General features: G+C 52.8%; 1 protein-coding gene and 1 long non-coding RNA gene across 6 annotated transcripts in view; one reads left to right on the forward strand and one right to left on the reverse strand.

The window, feature by feature from the left end:
• LOC110256395 (uncharacterized) overlaps positions 1 to 22,161 on the forward strand; it is a 171,548-nt gene extending 149,387 nt beyond the window's left edge. Inside the window, exons 1-7 of one of the 4 annotated variants that reach the window (XR_014824571.1) lie at positions 4,268 to 4,379; positions 4,849 to 5,164; positions 6,293 to 6,394; positions 8,786 to 9,066; positions 10,912 to 11,180; positions 12,065 to 12,862; positions 13,780 to 16,408. This is a non-coding gene — a long non-coding RNA (uncharacterized LOC110256395). Of the gene's footprint in view, positions 1 to 4,267; positions 4,380 to 4,848; positions 5,165 to 6,292; positions 6,395 to 8,785; positions 9,067 to 10,814; positions 11,181 to 12,064; positions 12,863 to 13,344; positions 16,409 to 18,793 lie in introns of those variants that run through there. The other 3 variants (XR_002337840.2, XR_014824569.1, XR_014824570.1) reach the window with 3 other exon arrangements.
• The window catches only part of XXYLT1 (xyloside xylosyltransferase 1), a 201,462-nt gene that overhangs the window by 4,960 nt on the left and 171,941 nt on the right, over positions 1 to 24,561 (reverse strand). Inside the window, exon 4 of one of the 2 annotated variants that reach the window (XM_084990751.1) lies at positions 10,808 to 13,828. The exons of the other annotated variant lie outside the window; for it this stretch is intronic. Within the exon in view, the coding sequence (XP_084846877.1) occupies positions 13,714 to 13,828 (115 nt within the window). The 3' untranslated portion in view covers positions 10,808 to 13,713. Of the gene's footprint in view, positions 1 to 10,807; positions 13,829 to 24,561 lie in introns of those variants that run through there. 2 annotated transcript variants of the gene reach the window in all.

Consider the following 24,561-nt stretch of genomic DNA (forward strand, 5'->3'; position numbering starts at 1 on the left):
GCAAACAGAGATGCTGGATCTTTCCAGCCACTAAAGCCTGCAGTGATGGGATCATAGCGGGGTAAGAATGCAGTTTGACAACTGCTAGTTCATTTAACCATGTTTCTTCCTAATGGTTAATTTGAGGAACAGGTTGCAAACCAACCAAAATTCTACCAATAGACCTGGGCCACCACAGCATGGTAAAGGAGGGACCCTCCAACCAGGGGAGGGTTTTTTTTGGGGGGGGGTTGTTTGTTTTGTTCTTTATTTTACTATTCTAGTTGGAAATTTTAATAACCCTCTCAGTAACTGACCAAGTAGAAAAAGGATATTGAAGATCTGAACCAACTTGGCCTAGGCAACATTTGTAGAAGATCAACCAACTTGGCCTAGGCAACATTTGTAGAACTTGCTACCCAACAACAGCAGAACACCTGTTTTTTGTCTGGTAAATGGAACATTCACCAAGATAGACCATGTATGCTGGATAACAAAGCAAGTCTCAATAAATGGAAAAAGTTTTAAAATCATATAAGGAATGTTCCCTAACCAAAATGGACTTGCACTGGAAACTTAAAAAAAAAAAAAAATCTAGAAAATTTCCAAATAGCTGAAAATCAAGCAAGGCACCTTTAAACAATCCATTGGCCAAAAGGAAATCATAAGGGGAATCAGAACATATTGCAAATTGAATGAATAGTCATGTTCCCTTTTTATTTTCAAAAGCAGAGGGACCAACTGTCCCATGTCCTGAGAAGCTCCTGGGTCCTGGCAAATCTGCACAGCTGGTCATCCATTGAAACGTTTGGTCAGATTATAAGTTATATGTCACCTTAGGTATAGGGCTTGTATCTCTGCCTGTTTTAAGGGGAGGGTTATTTTATCGCCAAGGCACTGGATTCACCCTCCAGGAGGAGACCTGAAGGAAAGGAGAAGATGGCAGCAGAGAAGCAGAGTCTCTGTGCCCGGAGCCCCTGGACATCTCACATGCCATCCAGCCCCCTCGTCCTGCGGTACTTCCCCCCACAGCTCTGTCTCTTCCCTTCCCAGAGGACAGGGCGGGGGAAAGTGGCACGGGCTGGTGGCATGGGCTGTGAGGGTGAGGTCTGCCGCCCTTTGTTCTGTGACTTTTCCCAGGACCACCATCACCTCTCCTTCCTCAGCGCCTGGCACAGCAGCACCTCAGGAACCGTGAGTGATGACGAGGACCAAGGGAGGGGTCAGTACAGCTCAGGCTACGTGGCCATCAATGTTGTCTGACACCAGGGACAGGAAAATGTCAGGACACAGAGCTCCTGCTGCTGAAAAAAAAAAACCTGCTGCTTCTCTGAGCCCTAGAGCCACCATTGCCAGATCTACTTTAGGGGTGCGTGAGGAAAAGGGACCCATGGGAGGGTGCTCAGAGGTTTTAAAAGGGTTCAGAAGGGCTTCTCCTGAAAGCTGGGGAGGTGAGGGGCCCTCAGCAGCCCTGGGGTGCCCTTACCAACCTCAGCAGGGAAGCTCCCCCACATCATCTTGTCTACACCAGAGTGACCTGGCACTGAAACTGCTGGGCTCAGGAGGGCGGAGCCATAGGCAGGGAGATGGACAGAACATCCTTCCCGGCAGAGACAATGACCCAGGTGGCTCTTCGGGAATATGCTGCCTCACACCGCCACTCCATCAGCACAAAGAAGCATCTTATAACAGCCAGAAAGAAGCAGGTCTGGGACATCAACATATTATGATTTGTAAGGAGAAGCCAGGGAGGGACAGGAAATTGGAAATGCAAGCTGCCCAGAGTGTCTGCTGAAGCAGGAACACAGCCTGAAGATGAACCAGTCATTGTCTAAGAACAAAATTCCTGCTCTTGTTTAAAGTGTGCCTACTACCTGCGATGAACCCAGCAAAACAGAGCAGCTGCTTAGGGGAATGGTGGGTTCCTCTGGCCTCCACGTCAGCTGGGTCCTGCAGAGAAACCGCGCCAGCCTTGGGGATGAGAGTGATACAGGCACGTGGAAGGGATGAGCACTCACATAAGGGGCTCTGGTCAAATGTGGACCCACCTACCGAGGTGGGGTCCCCAGTTCCTCATCCGCCGCTGCACACGAGGGCTGCAAATTCCTCTCACATTCTCTGCCTCGTTCCTCTCTGGCACCGCAGGGGCACTATAGCCTGCAGTTCAATGGGAAGGAACAGAGGCTCTCAATTGTCAGGGGCAGGGCCCCGACTCATATCCAGGGCTTCTGATCTTCGAGGCCCCTTTCATCTTTGACGGCCTCAGATGCCACCACGGGCTAGTGTTGCAAGGAACAACACTTGGATTTCAATCTTGTTTTGAATTTGGCTGGCACACCCCAAGGCCACGGGCGCTAGGGACCAAGCCATCAGGTGATGCAGCCGCTGCTGGTGCTTCACTGACTGCGGGATGGATCAGAGAGCACCCCAGACCCCTGCCTTCCTCCCAGGGCCTGGGCCAACCATATATACTCACAGGGCACTGCCAGGGGCACATGCTGAGGCTGCAGGAAACCTCTCTGAATGAAGGAATCTGGTTCTGAGTCCTGCAGTTTCCAGAAGTTTCTCAGATTAACGTCCATGCGCACAGCCCAGCCATGTTGTGTTGCCTGTCTGCATTCAGGCCTTGCAGAATCTTGGTCCCATCCCCCACGGTCACCTGGTGACCCTGCCAGAGGGGATAAGGTTCCTGCCCCTTTAGAAATAACCTTAACTGTGAGATAAGCCCCCGAGCAGATAGATGGTCCATGTACATAGCGAGTCCTTCCAGAAGTCAACAAGGCTTACTGGGAAAGGGCAACTGAAGAACCTTCAAGCACATTCTAATTATGGGTGATGCATTTTCTAAATTTTTTCTATCAAATATGTTTTATTAATAGTCTTTAAAGAGAGTGCCCATCATGGCGCAGAAGAAACGAACCCAACTAGAAACCATGAGGTTGTGGGTTCGGTCCCTGGCCTTGCTCAGTGGGTTAAGGATCCGGCATTGCCGTGAGCTGTGGTGTAGGTCACAGACGCGGCTCAGATCTGGTGTTGCTGTGGCTGTGGTGTAGGCCGGCAGCTACAGCTCCCATTGGACCCCTAGCCTGGGAACCTCCATACGCCGTGGATGCGGCCCTAAAAAGCAAAAAAAAAAAAAAAAAAAAAAAAAAGTAGTCTTTAAAAAGACCTAAAAGCTAGTGGACTAGTTGTTATGAGGAAAAGCCATCTTTACAGGAAGGGGGGATATTTGAAGTCATTTTGAAAAGCAGCATCCTCTCCTCCCTCAGGCCTTTCCCCTGATGATCACCGCTAAGGTCATCTAACAGGTCTCTCGGCCAGAGACCCAAAGCTCTCGTTCTCCAGAAAAGAGCCCCCCAAATACTGACCCTTTTGCCTCCCTGTTTCTTCCTGATTTTTTCTTCCTAGGTTGGCCTTTCTCAGCTCCTAAGGCTCAGTTCCCCACGTTCACATCCAAGTGGGGAGAAGCAAGGATGGGAACACACACTGGATCTGGGCAGTCTGCACACACCCTCTAGGAAGGTTTGAGAGGCCTGTGCCAACTCAGGCTGAGTTCTAGCCACAGGCTCTCAGGCCAAGAAGGTTCCAGTGTAAGTCTCAAGGACGGCCTCGCACAGGGCACATTCCACTGTGGCTCAAGGTCTTCACGCTGAGGGCAAGTCACTAAGAGGCAAGCGAGGCCAGCCTCCCCTGGAGGAAGCTCGCCATCTGGATGCATCTAATCAGCAAAAAGGCCGGAATCAGGAAGCCCTGCTTCCCTTGTGCCTGTGTGGTGTACCAGGCCCAATCAGCTCTTGTTTGACTTGGAAGGGACTCTGCTTTCCAGTGCTCTGAGAGGAAGGGCCAGGATGCGGAGCCAGGTTCGGCGGCAGCCTAGTGTTCCAGCCAGCCCCATCCTGTGGGGTGACAGTTCCGGGGGTTGATTGTAGAGCAGTGGCACCGTCTCTCTGTCCTGCCTTGAGCTGAGGCTGTGGTTGGGCAGGACAGGTGTTGACCCTTCAGTTCTCTAGGGGAACCACTGCTTGGGTATCAAACTGGAGAGGGTATGGACTGTGGGGGGGGGGGCATTGAGGCTGTAAAATTGCCCACTGCCCTGGGCATTTCTTACCGCCAAGAGTCACAACTGATCCTTGCTGGGATCACTTGCTAGCAAAGCCTAGGCAGGTAGGTCTCTGACCCTGCTGGTCAGAGAGGGTAAGATACTTTCTCAAAGTCACACAGGTTACGGGCAGTAGGACTGGTCAGGCAGCAGAGAGGTGCCTCAAACTCCCCTCTGCCGTGTCCCTAGGTCTTCGTGAGACAAGCAGGAATGTGTGTTGAGAGCACACTGAACGGAGAAGTCAATCAGCAATCACTCAGATTATTTAATGGAGCACCTACTAGACCCAACCAACACGGAGGTGAGTACAGCACCCCTATCCTTAGGACATGGCAGTGAGGAGCTGAGAGTCGGGTGTGAATACACCGTCAGTGGCAGTCCTGAAGTGGAGGGGGGCTGCGCCTGGAACCCCGGGTCTGGGCTAAGACTGGCTGTATGAGCCACGGGGCCTCTCAGGACCTTGGTTTGTTGAGCAAAAGTGGGACTGAGGGTGAGACACCCCTTGTGGCTGTCCTGGACTCTAGGAGCAAACGCATGCCAAACCCTGCCCAGCGCCAGGCCCCTGAGGAGTGGCCCTGGCTGGCACCATGGTGCTCGGCCCCAGAAGGCAGACGTCCCTCCCCACCCATGCTCTTCCCCGGGTCTGGTGGTGCCCCGAGGACGGGCCCTCATCCAGCCTTCTGCAGGGTTATGTTTCAACATGGCTTCCTGCTCCAAAGAGTCTGGAATGATAAAAGTGACACACATCATGTGTATCTCTCCCAAAGCAGTACCTGCTATGACCTGCCCACTTCTGTGGGGTTCTGCGAAACCTGGCAGGGCGCTGGAATCATGGAGCATGAACACCCCTGCCATCAAGGCCTCTATCTGCCACAGGACTGCCCTCCAAAGGCACACAGCCCTTCTTTGCTCAGGAGCCTCTGGGGGACTGTCTGTGGGCCTGAGGCACCACTGGGGTGCAGGCTGCTCCCTGTGCCCTCAGGAGGGGTGGGATGCCCTTCTGTAAAGCATCGTCCTGGCTGGAGCCCCCAGCCTGCCTGATGTCTTGGCTTCCTCCCGTGCCTGCTGCCCCAGAGCTGTGACTAGGTAGGCGAGGCTGGGGGATTCAGCATCCCTCAGTCTGACAAATAGTTCTGGAGTGTGGATGGACATGCGGAACTGGGCAGCCCTGGAGGGTGGAGGAACCGGGGGAGAGACTTGGGCAGAGATGATGGGGAAAAGGCATTGGAGGGTTCAGCCAGGCAGATGGAGCTCTGATGGGCTTCAGGCCTAGGGTACTACGGGGATGGTGGAGGTGCTAACATCACTGCAAGACTAGGAGGAAGATCGGAGTGACCAGTCCAGGCTTCAGTAGACGCCAGAGAGAGTAGCAGTGTGGAGAAGTCCAGCAAGGGGCTGGCAACACATCACGAGCACAGTGCAAAGTGGGCAGGACAGAATTCTGGAGAGTTCTGACATTTACGGAATGGAAGAAGAAGAGCAAGGAAAGATGTAGGACCTTGGGGTAGGCCAGCCACCTGTCCCCACCAAGGACGGCCTAAGCGGCTGGTACCAACTAGGCCATGGGGCTGTCTATCTGCTGTGAGATGGACCTACAGACCCACTGTGCCCACTCCAACCCCTGGTCCCCCAGGCACCCAAAAATGCCCCCAGCCTCCCTCCCCCACCCCTCATCCCCATCCAATCCAGTGGGCCTCTCCCCTGATGTTGACACACACCCCCCAAACCCTCTTACTGATATCAACTTCCCATTTGAACAGACATGGATGGGGACAGAATGACACCCCAGCCAGGCTCCCAACCCTCCCCCAGGAACGCACACTGCCTCCTGCTACGGAGCTGCCCTCCCACCACCCATCAGTCTAGCTGCCTCCTCACCCCCTTGCTTGTTACCAGCTCTGCCCACCATCCATGCCCCCTTCTCCGCCCCATCCCTAGGGGTACCCTCAGTAATTTCAATGACCATGATGACATCCTCACCTTAGCCTCAGGGTCCTTCAAGTCCCACCTGAGCCACCCACTTGGTTCCCCCTCCATACATCTCGCCACCAGAAGGCGCCCTGCTCCAGGCATAGGGAGCAGAGACAGAGCCCCTGGGACCACTCGTTCCTGCCCTCCGCCACCCCCACGGAACCTGCCCTCGGCCCCCTGGGAGTCTGTGGGGTCCATCTCTCCCTGTGCCCTAGATGATGTGTCTCCTGGCTCCCGACCCAGGCTCAACAGCTCCTCACTGCCTGCCTGCAACCCGACGGTGCTGAAAGCCATGGAGGAGGAAGACCTGGAAATGCTACGGGAGCTCTCGGGGACCTTTGAAGGGTGAGTGATAGAGACTAAGAGGCTGGACACTTGGCCTGGGGGGCGCAAGCACAGGGGGTACAGGCAGGGCAGGCAGCAGCACCTGCAGCAAAGGGAGGGCAGAGGGAAGTGTATTTACAGAGAGGGAACCAAGTGTGTGTACACGCTGAGGGAAAGGGGCCCGTGTGCCCGAATGAACAGGAAAAACCCAGGGTGAATGGGAGGGTGGCCTTTGAGGAATGATAATCATGATAGTGGCTAGTGTTTAGTGAGCACTTACTATGGGTCAGGCCCTGTGTTAAGTCCTTAAATGTATTAACTCAATATTTGTAACAAACCCATGGGGTAGGTACTCTTAGCTCCAATTTACAGATGAGTGTGAAAGAAAGACATAAGACATTTGCCTAAGGTCAGAAGAGCCAGGCAGAAGCATATGCCAAGAGGGACATCTTGGATGCATCTGAGACTAGGGAAGGGACAGAAGAAAGAAGGTGCAGTGGTTCTGAGGCAGGAATTAGGAATATTGAAAAAACTCCTTTTTGATGAATGCTCAATCTTGAAAGGTTGAGGGGGGTGAGAGAGAGGGGCTGGGGTGCAAAGAAGGGCTTGAGAAAGAGAAACTGTTTATGAGGGCCCCTGGGAAAAGCAATTCATCAATCCAATTTGAATGAAAGAGTAGTGAGGGCGTGCATGGAGGCAGGAAGCCCTGGATTGATGACTGGAATGTCTTGTTCATTTTTATGTCTTGAGAGCCTGGCATGGGCATTTGAGTCACAGAAGGCCCATGGGAACCACTACGTTTCAGAGGAATGGATTAAAGAAGGAATGAATGAACAAAGGAATAAGAGTCTGTAAAATCGGATGGCAGAAATTTAAAAGAGGAGGAAGCCGAATGAAAGTGGTGGAACAATAGTTCAGAGAGGTAGACAGGGGAGAGGGCCCTGGGCCCTGTGAGCTGGGGCCAGGAGGCCTTCACAGGAGGGAGGAGCCAGGTCTCCCTGAGTGGGGGAGGACAGAGGAGGCAAAGGAGAAAAGCTGGCTCTGCGAGCCCAGGACTCCACACCTGGGATGGGATGCAGGGGTGAGAAAGGTGAGCCACGAAGAGCCCCAGATGGTAACCTGACCCAACAGTGTCCTTCCCAGAGCTGGTCCTGGAAGAGCCCCTGGCCTCCAAGTACAGGGGCTTGTGTGTTGCTGCTAAGGAACAGCTCAAATCTGGGGGGAACCCTGGGACCCAAGCAGGAGACTGCAGGGCCCACAGCCAGCAGGCCGGGTTGCTCATGACCCCCGTGCAGGGGCCCAGCTCAGCTCCACAATCTGCCCCTTCCCTGACGCTGGGCTGAAGGGAAGGACTTTGATCAGGGGGAAGAGAGAGGCTGAGAGTCACCTTCAGAACTGGCTCATTGCTCCCAACAGCCCCGCGGCACTAGGGGACATGGGAGAGAAGTGCCCAGGACACACGCTGGGGTGCTTTTCTGGGACAGTGAGCTGAACACAGGCATGTGCAGGAAGGGCGATGGGGAGGGGCACGGGGGGAATTTCACCTTGTGTCCAGAATCCAGCTCCAGCCAGCCCAGTGCCCACTACCTGGGTGCGGTGGACCCTGCACAGAGGCAACCAAGCTACAGGAAAGTGCGTTACTTCTCAAGCCCAGAGCAGTCTGTGAGCCCTCCCACTTCATCCGGCTGACCTCCACCTTTGCCTGCCCCTGTCCCCGTCCCCATCCCCATCCTACACACTTATGGCATGGGTCGTGGTCAACAGTAAAGTGAGTGGTCAGCACATGGATGCAAACAATGAGGATCACAAGGCACCGTGGGGGGACGGCGATCGGCCAGACAGGCTCTGCCCCTTGGAATCCTGTCCCTGGCAGCAGACCACACCTGGGACTTGTTAAAGTGCAGGTTCCCACTCAGATGCTGCACTTCTGACAAGCTCCCAGGTAATGCTCATGCTGCTGGCCTGAGGGTCATACTCAGAAAGACTTTCTAATGACTCTAATAATTTTCTAAAGGAATGAAAACCACACGAGTAAGCACGGATACCATTTTAATGCTGCGAATGGCCGGGAAATAAGTGGCATGGCCACTTGCCAAGTTTATGCGAATTCTTCGCTGCGCCTTCTCACTTTGTCACGGTCCTGGGTGGCACTGTTGGGGAGATGCTTTCTGGAAGCAGAGAGCTTTTGGTGCCAGAAGGGTGGGCCCGGTTCTGCCAGCTTCCATCCCCAGGGATTAGCAGTCAGGTTGAGGGGAGGGGGATGCAGGTATCTATGACTTGTCCACTGACTTAAAAACGGTTCCAATGTACAATCAGGCTAAGAACGCAGGTTCTGGGGCAGACAGTCTGTGTTCAAATCCTGGACCTCCGCTTACTACCCTGGACGAGGCGCTAGAGCTCTCTGTGCTTCAGGCTTCTCATTACAGAAACAAGGTGGTTGAATCTTAATGAGGCATTGAAGGTGAAACGCTCAATCCCATCAGAGGAGATACGGAAGCCGAGGACACGGATCACGTTCCGTGAGCAGCGGTGTGACTTCTCGGTGGCAAATGCATGCTTCCCTGGCCTGGTCTGTGGCAAGCTGGGGCACTGAATCTGGTTCACTTGGCTCTGACCCCCAAGCAGGATGACCTTGGGCAAGTTACTTCCCTCCTGGGACCTCAGTTCCTGTGTCTGTCAAGTGGATTAATCAGGTCTAGGATCCTTTCCCTTTCCCAAGCCTGGGGTTCCACGCCAGGACTAGGGGTCACTGTGCATGAAACTTTGGGGGTGAAGTTCAAGGAGTGTAGCCATCACCAGACACCACTATCAATCTCTCTCTGCGTGCAGCACCAGCATGTGGCTACAACCTGGGTTTTTGTCGATTGTTTCAAAACCCATTTCCATGCGCCAGCAAAGCCCCACTGTTGTCGAGTATTGGGCTCCTGGGTGCTTCTCAGTCATAAGCCCTGCAGCAGCGCACACCCTGTGTCAGGGGTCGGGGGCAATCGGTGTATGTATTGGCTTCTGCCGAGTCCTCTTATGTTCTTTGTGGGCGCTCATAGATGCAGGTCTCAGGAACTGGGGGTAGACTGTTCTTAGCTTCTTGCCTCCCTCCCTCCTTTCCTGGTGGAATCACTGGATGCTGCAGAAAGCTGCCCATCTCCCCTCTCCCCCTGGAGTGCTGTCTGAGCACCCGAGCTGGAGCAGGCGGGGCAGGAACATTCCCATCTCCCCAGAACTCCCTTCCACAGTCATTACAGTGGAACCCCGGTGGAAACAGGGGTCAGAGCAGGAGAAGAGAAAGTGAGGGCCTCTGAAGCAAGACCCTTCCAATTTTGCCCTCAGCCACAAGGCACACTACACACACACGTGCTGAAGCCAGCTCCCTCTGTGCAGGTCCCAGACATCTGGCCTCAGCCCCATGCAGGTAGCTCTGTACCCACCTCTCCCCCACCAAGATGACCCCTAGGGCCTCTCCTCCAGTTTCCCCAGCACCGGAGGCTTCTGAACTCATCAACTCCTTCTCAGAAGGGAGGACCCCCATATCCCTACGTCTTCAGTAAACAGCTGTTCAGAGCATAGTGTGGACCAAACACTGTGCCTGCAATAATGAGGGGGTCGGGGGAGAAGAGCTGCCGCCACTCGCTGCAGCTCTTACTCAGCTTTACCTGCACTCAGTTCCTCATGACAATATCTATGGTCGGTACTCTTTCTGTTTCACAGATAAGAACATGAAGGCTCAGAGAAGTTAAGTCATGGGCTGGTGGTCACACAGCCCTCCTACAAGGCTAAGCCTGGGGGTGAGGTTGCAGGGGCAGGAGGAAGTGCCCTCTCTGCTTAGCACTGTGCTCCCCACAGGGGGGCCCGTGCATAGGTGGAGCCTATGGGTTGGCCTCTCAATGTGCGCTCTCATCGCACTTCTCATTGCTTCAGAGGCCCTCACTTTCTCTTCTCCTGCTATGACCCCCGTTTCCACTGGGGTTCCACGGGTTTATGCTGAAATGACTGGCGGAAAGGAATTCTGGGGAGACGGGGATGTTCCTGCCCGCCTGCTCAATGTGCACTTCTCAAGTTCAGAGCCGGAGGGAGGAAGAACTCTGAGAAGGGCTTCTCAGTGCTCTGGTTGTCACAGGAGGTCTGGCTGGTGGAGTGGTGAGACAGGATGGGGGGGGGGTCCACACACCAAGACTGGGGATGGGGGGTCTGAATTACATCAGGCCAGTCCAACCACAGAGCAGGCTGGGGTAAGGAAGCCTGGTTCCAGTCATGGCCCTGGCACCCCAATCCTGTGGAGATCACCCAGCAACACCGAGAGGGGAAGCAGCTTGCACAGCGTTACCCAGCTAGGACATAACCGCTCACATGGCCAGCCCAGGCACCACCAAGCTGCCCGTGGGCCCTGCCGCCCCAGCAAGCCTCTGCTTTTGCTTCCAGATTTTGACTAAAGAAAATCTTTTTTTTTTTTTTTTTTTTTTTTTTTTTTTTTTTTTAAGGGACATAGTACATCCAGTTCTTTCCCTAGAATACTTAGGTCAATCCTTGCTGCCTGTTCTTAGCGCGCCATCATCTGGAGAGTTCAACCACCCAAGCATGCTCTCTACACATGATCCCAGGACCCCATCAGCCTAGGAAAGCGAATCCTGGTGCCCTAGAATGCGAGGGCACTGAGGCCGCAAAGAGAATTTGCACAGAGACCGCCGTCCCGCAGGGTCCCCTTTGGATGGGACAACCAGTCACGAGGCTGGGGACAGCCCACATTGGCTCTCAGCAGAAGGTCTTTCTGACCCTCCTGAGACAGGCCTCCTGCCAGCCACAGGAGCACAAGGTAAGAAAGGGAGGCCACAGAGGCAGCCACTCCCCAGATCTCTCAAAACATAGAAGCCCTCCAGAGTCCATGCTTCTCTGCGTGGCCACAGTGTCTTCATGTGGACGTCACCTCTAAAACAAAGGGCTCGCCCTGTGGGACCTACATTATTCATGCATTCTAAGTCCTCCTGTGAGGGCAAGTGGGCAAGGAAACTGTTGTCATTTGGAAGTTCAAGTTAAGGACAAAAGGAGGCTCCGTGGGGGTCCCCGCAGGATGGTTTCCAGAAGGGGTGTGTGCTTTGGAGACAGAATCTATCGGTTTGGCCCAAAGCTCCACCCCTTACCAGCCTCTCTGCAGGGGACAGTGACGTGGCACCAGTGTCAGAGTCCCGTCCTCATCCCTGGCCCTGTAGTGAAGTCAGAAATGGAGCTGGTGTGCCCTCCATGTACCCCTCACACCCTGAGAGCCCTGCCCTGCCTGGGGCTGTGGTGGGTGTTTCTGAGCTACAGTCTGTATGTGGGGACAGCCTGGCAGAGTCCAGGACAGGAAGGGAAACCACTCCTATCCTGGGCTCATTCTGACCGTTCCACCAGTGGCTGGCCCAGGGTCTAATTCATGCTCTCAGGCCCCTCAGAGCCTTGCCCTTTGGTGGATGGCACAACCCCTGCACTCAGCACAGGAAAGAGGCCTTGGACTGCTGGCCAGGCCAGCCACCTCCGCAGCCCCAGGGGCAGCCACCCCTTCAGTGCTGCCGCCTCTTGCAGCTCCATGGTGCCCTGAGATGCAGAAAGATCGTTCTACTGTTTAAGCCTCTCCTCACCCAAGGGCTGCCCAGGGCCCAATGCAGGGGGCGGCAGCATTAGAGGTCCTCTTTATAGTGTACCCTTAAACCTGACCTCCAGACATCCAGCTTGGCCCCGGCTGCCAGCATCCTGACACAGCTGCCTGCACACTGTGCCCTGAACCCTCCTAGTCTGGCACTCCACCTCGTCGTCTTCGCTGCTTTCTCCCTTTTAAAGGAGAGAAGAAGAAAATCCACAACATAGTCTGTCCTCCTGACAGGCCAGCTCAGATAACAGGTGCGCTAGGCTGACTCAAAAAGCGACACTCCTAGTGGGGTATCTGAACAGTCTGGTTCAGAACATAACTCCTCCAAAGTGGCCTGGAAGCTCAGGCATTGCCTGGGCCTCGCTGGCTGGGACTAGGTCCCACCCCATCCGTCTCTCAACTTGCCAGGGTCCAGCCGAGCCCACAGTCAACTAGCACAGGGATTCCAAGCAGCGGCTGTGGAATCAGGCCTGGGCTGCAAACTCAGGGCTGTCCCTTCCCAGAGGCGGGGCCTCCAGCCCGTTCTACTTTAACTTTCTGGTGTGGTCACCTGTTATACCTGAGAGACTGAGATCTCCTTGAGGCTTAAATCAGCTAAGGAGGGTATGCAAAGCGCCAGAGGAGCGCCTGGCACATTTACTGAAGACAGACTGAAAACCTACTGTGTGCAAGACCCCATTCTAGGCCCTGGGAGACAACACTGAACCTGCAAGACGATTACGACTCCTGCCCTCCTGGAGCTTCGCATCTGGTGAGGATGCAGACCAGCCAAGAGGCCATCACAACTCTGGGCGACAAGAGACAGAAGAGCATAGCAAGGGAGAGCTTTGGGACCCCTGAAGCGAGGCTCTCCTAGTCTTGAGGGATTCAAGGTAGGCATCCTGGAGAAATGGGCATGTGAGCCCAGACGTGAAGAGTCAGGCGGGTAGAGAATACAGGTGGGCAGCGAGGGTGTGTCTGGCCTGGGGAACAGAGCGTGGTCCAGCTCGGCTGGGGTGAGATGGGTGGCAGGCCGGGGTCAGACCAGGAAGGGTTCTGTGAGGAAGGTCAGGGAGGCTGACCTTGATGCTGGGAGTAAAAAAGGGTCAAAGCAAGGCAGCTTGTGTAGGAGCAAGGTCAGGCCTGGGGTGGAGGAGGCAGGGCTGGAAGCAGCAAGATAGGTGGAGTGACCCGGGTGGGGGCAGCATGGTGGTGGCAGGGATGGAGGGAAGAGGGGGATTCAGGAGATGGTCAGCAGGTGCAGAACAGGACCTGAGGACGGGTGAATGGACAGAAGGACTGAAGAAGGGTGGAGCTCCATGCCTGGGTACAGCATAAATGGCAACAGCTATTTAATCATCGTCAACTCACACAGGGACGCCAGCCATGTCACTCCCCTGTCAAGCCTCATTTTCCTACCTGCACAACAAGGAGACCCTCCCAGCTCAGATCTATGTGGCTCTGTGCCACCCACACCCGCCTCAGTGCAGGCACCACGCTCACTGCCTTTGTGCATCTCTCCGAACACAGGACCAGGCTGGTGGGATGGGGAAGGGTCGGCTGTGAGACACTGGCCTGGGTGGGCCATTTACACGCTGACTTCTTTCCAAATGACTTGGAGCAAACCTGCCTTTTTTCCCCTGCTCCCTCTGGGCCTCTGCCACCTTCAGTGTCTCCCAGGGCCGGTGGGCTTCCTCTGTCTTCCTGGTGCATCCTGCTGCCTTCCTGGGGGCTGTTTTTCTCTTCAAACTGGAGTGTGCCCCTGAGCCACCTCCTCGTTCTGCTCAGGTCTCTTTTCCATGTCTTCTAGATGGTTCGTCAGGTTCACCAGGATCTCTGCTGAGCCTGGGGTGCTCCCTCTGAAGGCAGAAAAACATGGGAACTACCTTCCTGCTCTCTCCCCACCGTCAGGTGCCCACAGGCATGCCGGGGGCTCCCAGGGCTGGAAGAGCAAGTGGAGAGAACCCGGCTCCAGGGCACACAGGGCCTGTGACCTCTCAGCTCTTTCTGGGGTGGGGGTGGAGGGCCTTGGCTTAACCAGAACAGCCACCTGAGACTTGAGTGAATGTGAAGAGTGGAATTTAAAAAGAGATCAAAGTTGGCCTTCAAATGAGATGCTAGGCCAAGCCACTACCCATGGTGGAGAGTAATTAGGAATCCTCTGAAGACAGCAGCAGTCTGCTGGAAGCCACTCCCAGAGCCATTCTTCTGGAATTCTCTGGCCATCCAGGGGGCGGCCTTTCCTCCTTTAGGGCTCCTGGCCGCCCTCTCCCTGCCTGTCTCCCCACAGCCCTTCAGGCTGCCTGACTGCTGCTCGAGGAATAAGTGTCCTGACCCCCTGAACCAGCCCAAAAGAATCAGGCCCTGCTTTTCACTCGCACACTCAGTGGGGGCCCTCATCCTGCAAATCCTCGTACCACCAGCGGAGGCGCTAAGCGGCCCTGCCGTGTGCCCCATGTGGAACCTGCAGGGCCCTTCTGCTTGGGGCAGGAGAGTTGGGGTGGTGACAGGTTCCCGACTAGGTCTGAGCCTGACGAAAAGCGAGAAGAAACCTGGGCTGTAGACACACCTTGGGAAGGAGGCGGAGGAGAGGAATGAACGCACGCAGCAGAACTGGGCTGGGCCCCACGGAGCCCAGCGCTGGCACCCTGCCCACACCCCTGTGTCCGCCTGCGTCCTCTACGCTCCCCTCCCCTCCTCCCAGCGCCCCCTTCTCCAAGACCCAGACACCTGCCCACACGCATGCAGGCCCCGCCAGGCCTCTTGCCGCTCTGCCCAGACACTTGCGCAGGGCTGCCGACACAGGCTGCTCCTCACCTGGTTCAGAGCTGGACTCCTCGCGGGAGGTCAGGAAACTCTTCCCAACGAAGCCCTTCCGGCCTCTGCCCTCCTCTCTGAGTGCCATCCAGGTACAAAGGACTCAAGGAGCCAACTCTGAGTTGCCTCCCTACTCCCGCAGCCCCTGGATGCATGCGGCCTCTAGACCTGTGCGGGTGCTGAATCTTCAGTATGTAGGCCGTCTGCTCGTCCATAGGAGCAGACATTATTGTGCCCACAAAATGTGTGTCTGGAGAGCCAGTTAACATGCAGCTGGGGTTCAGCAGGGGAGAGGAGTGGGACACTGTATCTCTGACAAGCTCCCAGGTGATGCTGCTACTGTGGTACAAAGGCCACACTTTAGGGAGTGAGCAGAAAGAGGAAAGAGACTTGGGCCAGTCAAGCTGCGCCCTGGCACCAGCTCCACCAGAACCAAGCATCGCACCTCCAGTGACCACCCTGAGGGTGACACGAAGTAATGCAGAACCGACAGCCAGAGGCCGCTGGGGCATGCAAGTGCAGCCTCTCTGCCTTCTGCTTCAGCTTTCTCCCTGTAAGCAGGAACATGATACCTCACAGGAGAGGTACTGCCAGAGAATTAAATGAAGTAACACCTGAAGACCGCGGAGCACGGCAGGTGATGGCTGAGAGGTCTTCCTCTTCTTCTGCTGTTAGTCCTGGATCTGGCACATAACCTGTGCCCTATGTGATCAGGGAGGGGAGTGGGAGGGCCCAGAAGCCCATCTCCCAGGCCAGGGGTCTCCACAGCCTGCTCGGAGTGCTGTGTACCTGATGCTGAGGAAGGGGGTTGTTCAGACCATGGTGATGGGCGATCCCTTAAGTGACTTTGTTATTTGTGTGGACAAGGACCCAGCTAACACATAGGAGGAGCCATACAGAGCAAGGACCTGCAGGGGTCAGGCCGCCTGGAGAGCCCTGGGTAAGGGCCCAACCAAGCCCCTCTGCCTCCTGCCCTGCGGGCCAGGGCAGCGACCACTGGAGGGGACTGCATGTCCCCACTTACTGATTCTCACTACACAGGCCAGCAGCTCAATAGAAGAAAGCTAGGTGCTTTAGAAGCTGCATTCCTCAGTCTGGCTGGGAAAAGGACCATGCAGCAGAACCCCTCCTCCCCATCCCTTTTCCTGGCCTAAGGTTCTCAAGCAGCTTCAGAGGTTTTGATTGGGCCGAGGGAAAGGCTAGGGGCTCCAAGAATGGAGCTCAGTACATGATTTTTAGGCCCACACCCACGGCATAATGGAGGTTCCCGGGCTAGGGGTCAAATCTGAGCTATAGCTGCTGGCCTACACCACAGCCACAGCAACGCCAGATCCGAGCCACGTCTGCGACCTACACCACAGCTCACAGCAATGCTGGACCCTTAACCCACTGAGAGAGGCCAGGGATTGAACCTGCATCCTCATAGATACTAGTCAGATTCATTTTCGCTGAGCCACAACAGGAACTCCTCAGTGCTGCTTCCAAGATTTAAGGCAAAGGCAAGAAGAGGAATTAGACTAAAGCCAACGATTGCAGCAAGCGTTTATCGATAATCAGTCTGTACTCTAGCCCTGCCCCCAACACATATACAAAAGCAAGCGCCTTTGATCTTAATCAGAAAATTATGCTGTTTCAGCTCACATAACTCAATTAAAAAAAAAAAAAAACCCAATCCAACAGTGGGCACATGGCCTAAATAGACAATTCTTGGAAGAAGACACAGATGGCCAATAGGCACAGGAAACAATGCTCAACATCACTAATGATTAGAGAAACACAAACCAAAACTACAGTGAGTTACCACCTCACATTGGTCAGAATGGCCATCATCAAAAAGTCTACAAATAATAAATGCCAGAGGGAGTGTGAAGAAAAGGAAACCCTCTTACATTGTTGGTAGGAATGTAAATTGGCACACCCCCTGTGGAAAAGAGTATGCAGATTCCTTGAAAAAACTAATCAGAGAGCTACCCTATGAGCCAGCAGTCCCACTCCTGGGCATATATATGTGGAAAAGATGAAAACTAATTCAAAAAGATACTTGCACCCCGAAGTTCACAGCTGCATTATTTAAATAGGCAAGACATGGAAACAACTCGAAGTGTCCATCAACAACTTGCTTAAGAAGATGTGGTAGATATGCAATGAACTATTACTCAGCCATAAAAAGAATACCGCCATTTGCAGCAACATGGATGGACCTAGAGATTATCATACTAAGTAAAATAAGTCAGAGAAAGACATATTGTATGACATCACTTATATGTGGAATCTAAAATGTGGCACACGTGAGCCTATCTATAAAACAGAAGCAGATTCACAGACACAACAGACTTGTGGTTGCCAAGGAGGAAGAGAGAAGGAGTGTGATGGATGGGGAATTTGGGGTTAGTAGATGCAAACTATTACATTTAGAATGGATAAGCAATGAGGTCCCGCTGTACAGCACAGGGAACTATATCCAGTCTCTTGTGATAGTACATGATGGAAGATAACAGAAGAGACTGCGTATATTTATGTATGACTGGGGGTCTGTGCTGTACAACAGAAATTGGCACAATACTGTAAATCAACTAATTTAAAAAATGAAAAAAAAAATGAGAGACTCCTAGACATAGAAAATGTATGATTACCAAAGGGGAAAGGGAGGGGAAGGAGGAATACATTAAGGGTATGGGATTAACAGATACAAACTACTCTAAATAAAATGGATAGGTGATAGGGATTTACTGTAAAGCATGGGGAGCTATATTCACTATCTCGTAATAACCTGTAATGGAAAAGAATCTGAAAAGTATGCTGTACACCCGAAACAAAGATGATATTGTAAAACAACCATACTTCAATTTAGAAAAAGAAAAAATCATGTCATTTCAACATAGTTGTAGAGGGTACCTGCTGGGACTGGAGGATCCCCCTGGCATGGTACCAGCCCACATCCAGTGCGAAGGGACACACGTGGCCCTGTGAGCCCCGGAAACCATGCTCTGTTCCCAGAGTGCCCCCCCCAACATACATGCACACACGTGTACATGCACACATGTACACACACGTTTCTTCTGCCTTGGGGAAGCTGAGGTTCAATTTCCCAGCTAGTTCTGTGTCCTCTTTTCTTCGGGAAGAGAGAGAAATTTGCAAGGAGGCCATTTCTAACCCCAGCCCTCCTCCATGCCCTGCTAACAACTCACACAGCTATTTAACAAGCAGGGTTGAGGTCTCTCTTAACCGGCAATTAAAATCAGAGCGCAGAGACAGTTTTTAAAGCTTGGTTTCCACCGAAGATAACTTTTCTTTTGTGGGTTTAAAGAAATGAGATGCTTGATTGAAACTATATGCACTCGCATGAATGGTAAAGCCCACTCGGTCTTCCAAACGGAGATGGAGTGTGAGGATCTTTTGCCTGAGGTTTAGAAGGAATGCAAATTCGCATGATTTGTTTCCAAAAAAATTTTTTTTAAGGCTAAAAGGCTAAGACTGCTATGAACTCGGATGACACCTCCTGGTTGAGGCTGTACTGATTGACACCTCACCACACTCCTGAGCCCTTCCCTTAGCATCCACCTTCTGGCGCTTCCATGTTCTCTGTTCTTGTCTTCAAAAGAACAGGAGATGCTGGCAGGTGTGTTTTTATCTGCCCCCGAGGTGGTTCAATCCCCTTTTATCAGAAGAGTGGCAACTTCAAGTTAGAGGCAGCCCCCGGGATGGGTCTCAGAGCTAAGCTGGCTTTGGTGTAAAAATACATATACACATAGACTTGCACGCATGCGCACACACACAAAATGGTCCCTGACATTTACTAAATGCTTTTTAGATGCCAGCCGCTTTTAAAACAACTTATATGAATGATCTCACTTTCTCCTCATGACTTTGTGACGTAGGTGACAACAATCATGGCCAACACGTATGACACAGCGCATGTCAGCATGTTCTAGGTGCTTCACTAACTTGAATTCATTTACTCGTCGTGAGCTTGTGACTTAGGCACTATTATTATCTTCATTTTATAGGTGAGGAACCTGCACCTTACAGACATTAAGGAATTTAGCAAAGCCACTCACCGAGTAAGTGAAGCCTGGGTTCAAAGGCAGGCAGAGCCCCTCTAATGATACCATCCTCACCACACCTCAGGGGACAAACCCCCAAGGAACATCCCACCTAGACAAGCACAGCCCCGAGATCCACGCTGCCCAGTCCTGCCGCCCCCTCCAGGGGCTCCTGGTTCATCGGGGGAGCCCAGATGCAGAAAAGACCCTTACACGGATAAGCTCCCACAGAGCAGTCTGCGTGACCTGAAAGGGCGCTTCAAACCAAATGTTCCAGACAGAGAAAGAGCAGGCTGGTTGAGGGGAATCAAAAAGGGCCCAGGGAAAGAGAGATCAGCAGCAAGGATATGGTACACAGCACAGGGAATTATAGCCATTATCTTGTAATAGCCAATGATGGAGTATAATCTGCAAAAATACTGAATCACTATGCCAGACACCTGAACCTAATATAATATCGTCAATCAGCTGTACTTCGATTTCAAAAAAGAAAGGCCCTGTGGGGAGCACAGCCTCAGCAAAGAATGAGGAGGAAGGACCGAGAGGCCCGGAGCCCAGCATGGGGGCAGCGGAGGGACAGACAGGGTGCTCCAGGGCCTGGAGGTGACAAAGAATGGCGTAGGAGACAAATATTGGGAGTCCACGCATCTGAACCACCTAGAACAGGCAAATTCACAGAGACAGAAAGTGGACTAGAGGGTCCGAGGGGCGGAGGGAAGGGGAGTGAGGAGCTATTGCTTAACCAGTACAGAGTTTCTGTTTGGGGTTATGAAAATATTCCAGAAATAGATAGTGGTGATGGTTGCACAACCCTGAGAATGGAATTAATGCCAATGACTACACAAACGTTAATGTGGCAGATTTTGTTACCGATATTCTCTCTCCCTCACACACACACACACACACACACAGTGGCCCAAACTTTGGCAAGGCCCTGGGAGTTGCCCTCTCACTGGGCTGGGCTGGCCGGTTGCTGAGCCCAGGTGCCAGGGAAGATGCATTCTTTCCCTTCACATCTGAGCACCGGAGCCCTGGTGTCTGGTGACAGAATTGGCAGGGGATTGTTGCCTGCAGCGTCACTCCTGCCTGTAGCCCCAACACCCGCAGCTCATGGGACCCCACCCTGGGCCTCTCCCTCAGGCTGCCCATCTCCAAGCTGCCTCCAGGCCGTCGGCCCTGCAGGGCGGTGGCTTTCTCTCTCTCACTGCTTCCAGCTCTGCAATCACAATCCATCTGGTTTCCAAAGCTGCAGATGCCAAAGGAAAAGCCGTGGCAGTGGTGGACTGTGTAATTAACGTGGAATGTTCCGAGAGAACAGAGGACATAGGGGACAGAGGTCAGGCTCTCAAACAACACCCGCTTTCTGCTGAAGGAGGACTATTTTTTTTCCTCTCCTTCTCCCTTCCCGGGAGATGAAACAATAAACCGCAGAGAGTTAAAGAGATAAACCTGTTCTATTTCACACGTATGAAGCAGGCCCTGGTGCAGGGGTGGGGATACTAAGGGCAGTAGCTGGACAGACGGTGCTCTGCCCCCATCACCACCCCGCCTTGCGACCACAGAGGCTAGTCTGCATACACACACACACACCGTTGAAGCACCTGTCACCCCAGCAAGGCCACCATTGAACTGTCAGTCTGCATGTGCCAAGTCGTCAGAAGGAAAGTCCATTTAAAAATAATAATAATAAACTGGCCCACAAGCCCCTTTCCCTGTAAAACTAAGCAAAGACAGAACTACAAGATAAAGAATTAAATGCACTAATTATATTTGAAATCCTGTTCAGTATAGAGGCTCTTAAGAAAAAATTGTTTTTCAAGTGTAATATTTGGGATCTGTTTATCACTAGGCTCAGAAAAGGGGGGGCAAAAAAAAGTCTCCCTATCTACACTCAAAAAAACGAAGCCAGATTAAATAAAGTACCATAATAACTGTTCAGAAGAAAAGTCTGGTAGAATCTAGAACTTGCAGGTTCCAGGAGAATTTGGAATGAATCTCCCCATCGCTTTTGCTTCCACTGCTTCATACAACAGGCTATAATCACTCTACAACAAGTGGTCCAGCCCCACTCATCCTCCCTTCCCCGCCTAGCCTATGGACATCTGATGGACAGGTGGACAGGGCTGGTTTCCTACTCATATCTGAATCTTGGGTCAGCAACCGGCTTGGGGTTTTGCTCAGAAAGTGCGACCTGTTCGCATACATGGAAGTGCGTCACAGCTCGGCATCTTGACCAGCCAGATAACAAGACAGCATGATTTGGCTAGGATGGGGTTGGGGTGTGACCCCTCTCCTGGAAGGCAGAGGTCTACAGAGTCGTCTACGTTGACATTAGGGTGACATCACGCCCTCACTGCCTAGAGAAGGAACTGCAGCTCCTCGGCACAACACGTGGACCCCACGATCCAGCCCCTGCCCCACCACATCCTCCTCTGCTCCCCAGCCCTGCCCCGTGTGCACACCCAGCCCGGAGCTGCTGGAGTCCCCGCATGTGCCACCTGCCATGACCACCCGCCGTGCTGCTGTTCCTCTTGGGCACAGCGTCCTTACCCCCCAAGTCTACCAGAGACGTCTCTTCATTCAAACCCAGCCCAGAGGCGGCGTCCTCGGTGTACTTCTCTCCTCCCGCCTCCCAGCCTTGGTCACATCCGTGGCTGTGGTGTCTATAATCACTCTGTGCGCCTCTCTGTCCCATTCAGCTGGGAGTCCTCGGCGCACAGGGCCTGCGTCTTTTTTATATCCGAATCCCCACTGCCTAGCCCAGTGCCTGGCAGGCAGGAAGGACTGTCTCCATTGACTGAAGTGAATTTTTCTAGACGGGGATATTTCACCAACAAAGAGTAAGGACAAAAATCTGCCTTTTCAAAACAGCTGGGCCCCACGCAGCCAAGGCTGGGGCTGGTGTTTGTGAAGGCGTTTGGGAGCTGTTCCAGCCATGCCCAGCCTCGGTAGGGCGGCCACAAAGCACCTCACAGCTCATGACAGTGAGGCCGCAACCAATAAACCTTGTTATCTCAGAGGCTACTGGGCCACTTGCCAGGGCTGTACTACCCTTTTAGAGCCTGGATGTGCACCACCAGACTGAACATAATCTACCTAATTAATTTACAGCACAGAATAAACACAGTCCCCCCCATCCCCCGCCCTCACCCATTGGGATAAACCCACAGTGTCTCCCTGGCAGGTTAGCATCTACGCACCAAGGGCATCGCCATGGTGAAACAGGTCAACACAGCTCCTTTTGCAAAAACCACTCCCTCCCCTCTTTTATGAATTTCTCTAGAAATACACGCAATTTTCATTTGCTTTAAGTAAATATTTACAAACATTCATTAGCCCGAGGGATTTTTTTGTACACTATACATTTCAGTGAGATGTGGCTAAAACAGGGTGGTTCCGCATGTTTCTCTGATTAACATGTTTTGAATGAAAATGAGAGCACCTGGCCCTTAATTAAGATGAAGTAGATGAAACTGGGACGTGTCAGAAAGGATGCCTGGCAGGTCTGGTTTTTCCAAGAGTGAAGTTAGAATGTTTTCCAAGAGTGAAGCTAGAATGTTTTCTGATTTAGCTACTTTTTATATCTCTAAGGAGTGAAATGTCGGTGCCTGATGGGGAGGACAGGGGCTGAAGGTAGTGACCATTGGTGCCCCAGGCAGCAGACGAAGGTAAGGCTGGAAATCCTACACGGAAATGGTGACTTGCTCAGGACCAGAGACTGGGATTCGGGGCCATGAGACTGGGCCTCTTAATGCCAGCCATCTGGTGGCAAGAAAAAAAGAAGGGCAGAAATGCATCTCCATGTAGCAGCGTACTCCTCACTTCTGGAGTGATAAGTCATCCATGCTCAGGGCCCAGAAGAATCAATCTAGGTAAGGCAGAGGGGTTCGATTTTAAAAGGAAAATGTTATTTGCCTTTCAAAGCCTTTTAAAGGTTATTGCCGTTCACCATCTCTGCACTTTTACCTACTCAGATAATTGTGGGAAGAGGTGATGCCCTGTGGTCTAGACCTCTGGGATCCAGCAAGGGGCAAGCTGCTAGGCAAGAGAATTGCGACTCAGGGCCTGGGACACTAGAACAAAAAATGACAGAAACAATGCAGTCCTCTCAAGTGAGCAATCCAAATGGCAGCCTTTGACCTCATGGAATAAAAGAGAACCCCTGTGGTCTCTCAGAAGACAACAGGAGTGGGGGTCATGCCTCTGATTGCTGAGCAGGGCTAGGACCCGCCTATCGCACTTCCCGTTCCTGCCAAACCATATGCTGGGTGGGACACCCCGTCCCAACAAGGGCACAGGAGTACCACGCTCTAATGGGTCATAGCTTCATGTCTGTTGTGTGGAATTCTGAACACAATCGCCTATAAAAACTGTCTCCGAGAGTTCCCACTGTGGCTTAGCAATAATGAACCCAACTAGCGCCCACGAGGATGTGGGTTCGATCCCTGGCCTCACTCAGTGGGTTGAAGATCCGGCACTGCTGTGAGCTGTGGTATAGGTTGCAGATGAGGCTTGGACCTGGTGTAGCTCCGATATGACCCCTGGGAACTTCCGTATGTCACAGGTGTGGTCCTAAAAAGAAAAAAATAAAATATAAATAAAAACTGTCTCCTCATGGCATTTGGGCTCCTTTTTTTTTTTTTGCTTTTTAGGGCCGCATCCGCTGCATATAGAGGATATGGGGATATGGAGGTTCCCAGGCTAGGGGTCTAGTTTGGAGCTACAGCTGCCAGCCACAGCCACGGCCACGGCCACAGCAACGCAGGATCTAAGCCTCACCTTGGACCTACACCACAGCTCAAGGGAATGCTAGATCTTTAACCCACTGAGCAAGGCCAAGGATCGAACCCGCAACCTTGTGGTTACCCGTCGGATTCATTTCTGCTGAGGCATGACAGGAACTCCTGGGCTCCTTTTTATATATGAAACAGAATGACCCGGAGTTTAGAATGGGACCAGTGGTGAAGGGAAAAGGGGCGTTCACGGCGGTGAAATTGACGGTGAGCGGGAGCACTCTGGGATCATGCTCCCATGATGATGGCCACAAGGGATCCATATGCGTGTGTGTTTTGTGGGAGGGTAGGTCCCGTGAGAGAAAAATGGGCCTCTCGAAACAGCAAAAGCAGCACAGGGAAGTGACCACAAGACAAGGAGAAGTACCAAGCAGGAGGATTGTGAATCCCAATAACTTCTCAGCTGAAGTCCTTCTCACTAAAAGGACTCACTTCCCAGGTGAGAACAGAGGTGAGCTGTTCCCTTGGGGCCAGGACGGGGCAGGGGCAGCGGAGGCAGCGGCAGACTCCGGCTGTTCACTGGACCAGGATGCCTGTGACTCAGCTGTTCGTTATGATTAAAGAACATTATGCAGAACCACGTGTCCACTGAGCAGGATCAAAACTCCAGTGCCCAGAGGGCCAGGTAATGATGTGGCTGAGTGAAGCTGGGGTGGTGCATGTGGTGGAGGTGCTGGGGAGACCTGATGAGAAGTATGGGCCATCCAAACGACGGCCACTGCGCAGCTCTGGCCGTGGGACTTGGAGAGAAGGCAGGCGTAGTATTCCCTGATGTCTGAGTTTTAAAGAAAAGCTATAAAATATCCTGATTTTAAATAGTGACAACGAATACATAGTTTTAAAAATGCTACAGGAAAAAAAAACACACACACACGCAAAAATAAAACCACTCTTCTGCCTGGTTTGGGGGATACTAGTTTGCAGCCCCTTTCCCAGTGC

The sequence above is a fragment of the Sus scrofa genome, chromosome 13 (genome assembly GCF_054392235.1).
Source record: "Sus scrofa isolate SSC_HxYL_T2T_F1_AM1 chromosome 13, Sscrofa_HxYL_maternal_Yorkshire_Landrace_v2.0, whole genome shotgun sequence".
Lineage (NCBI taxonomy): Eukaryota > Metazoa > Chordata > Mammalia > Artiodactyla > Suidae > Sus > Sus scrofa.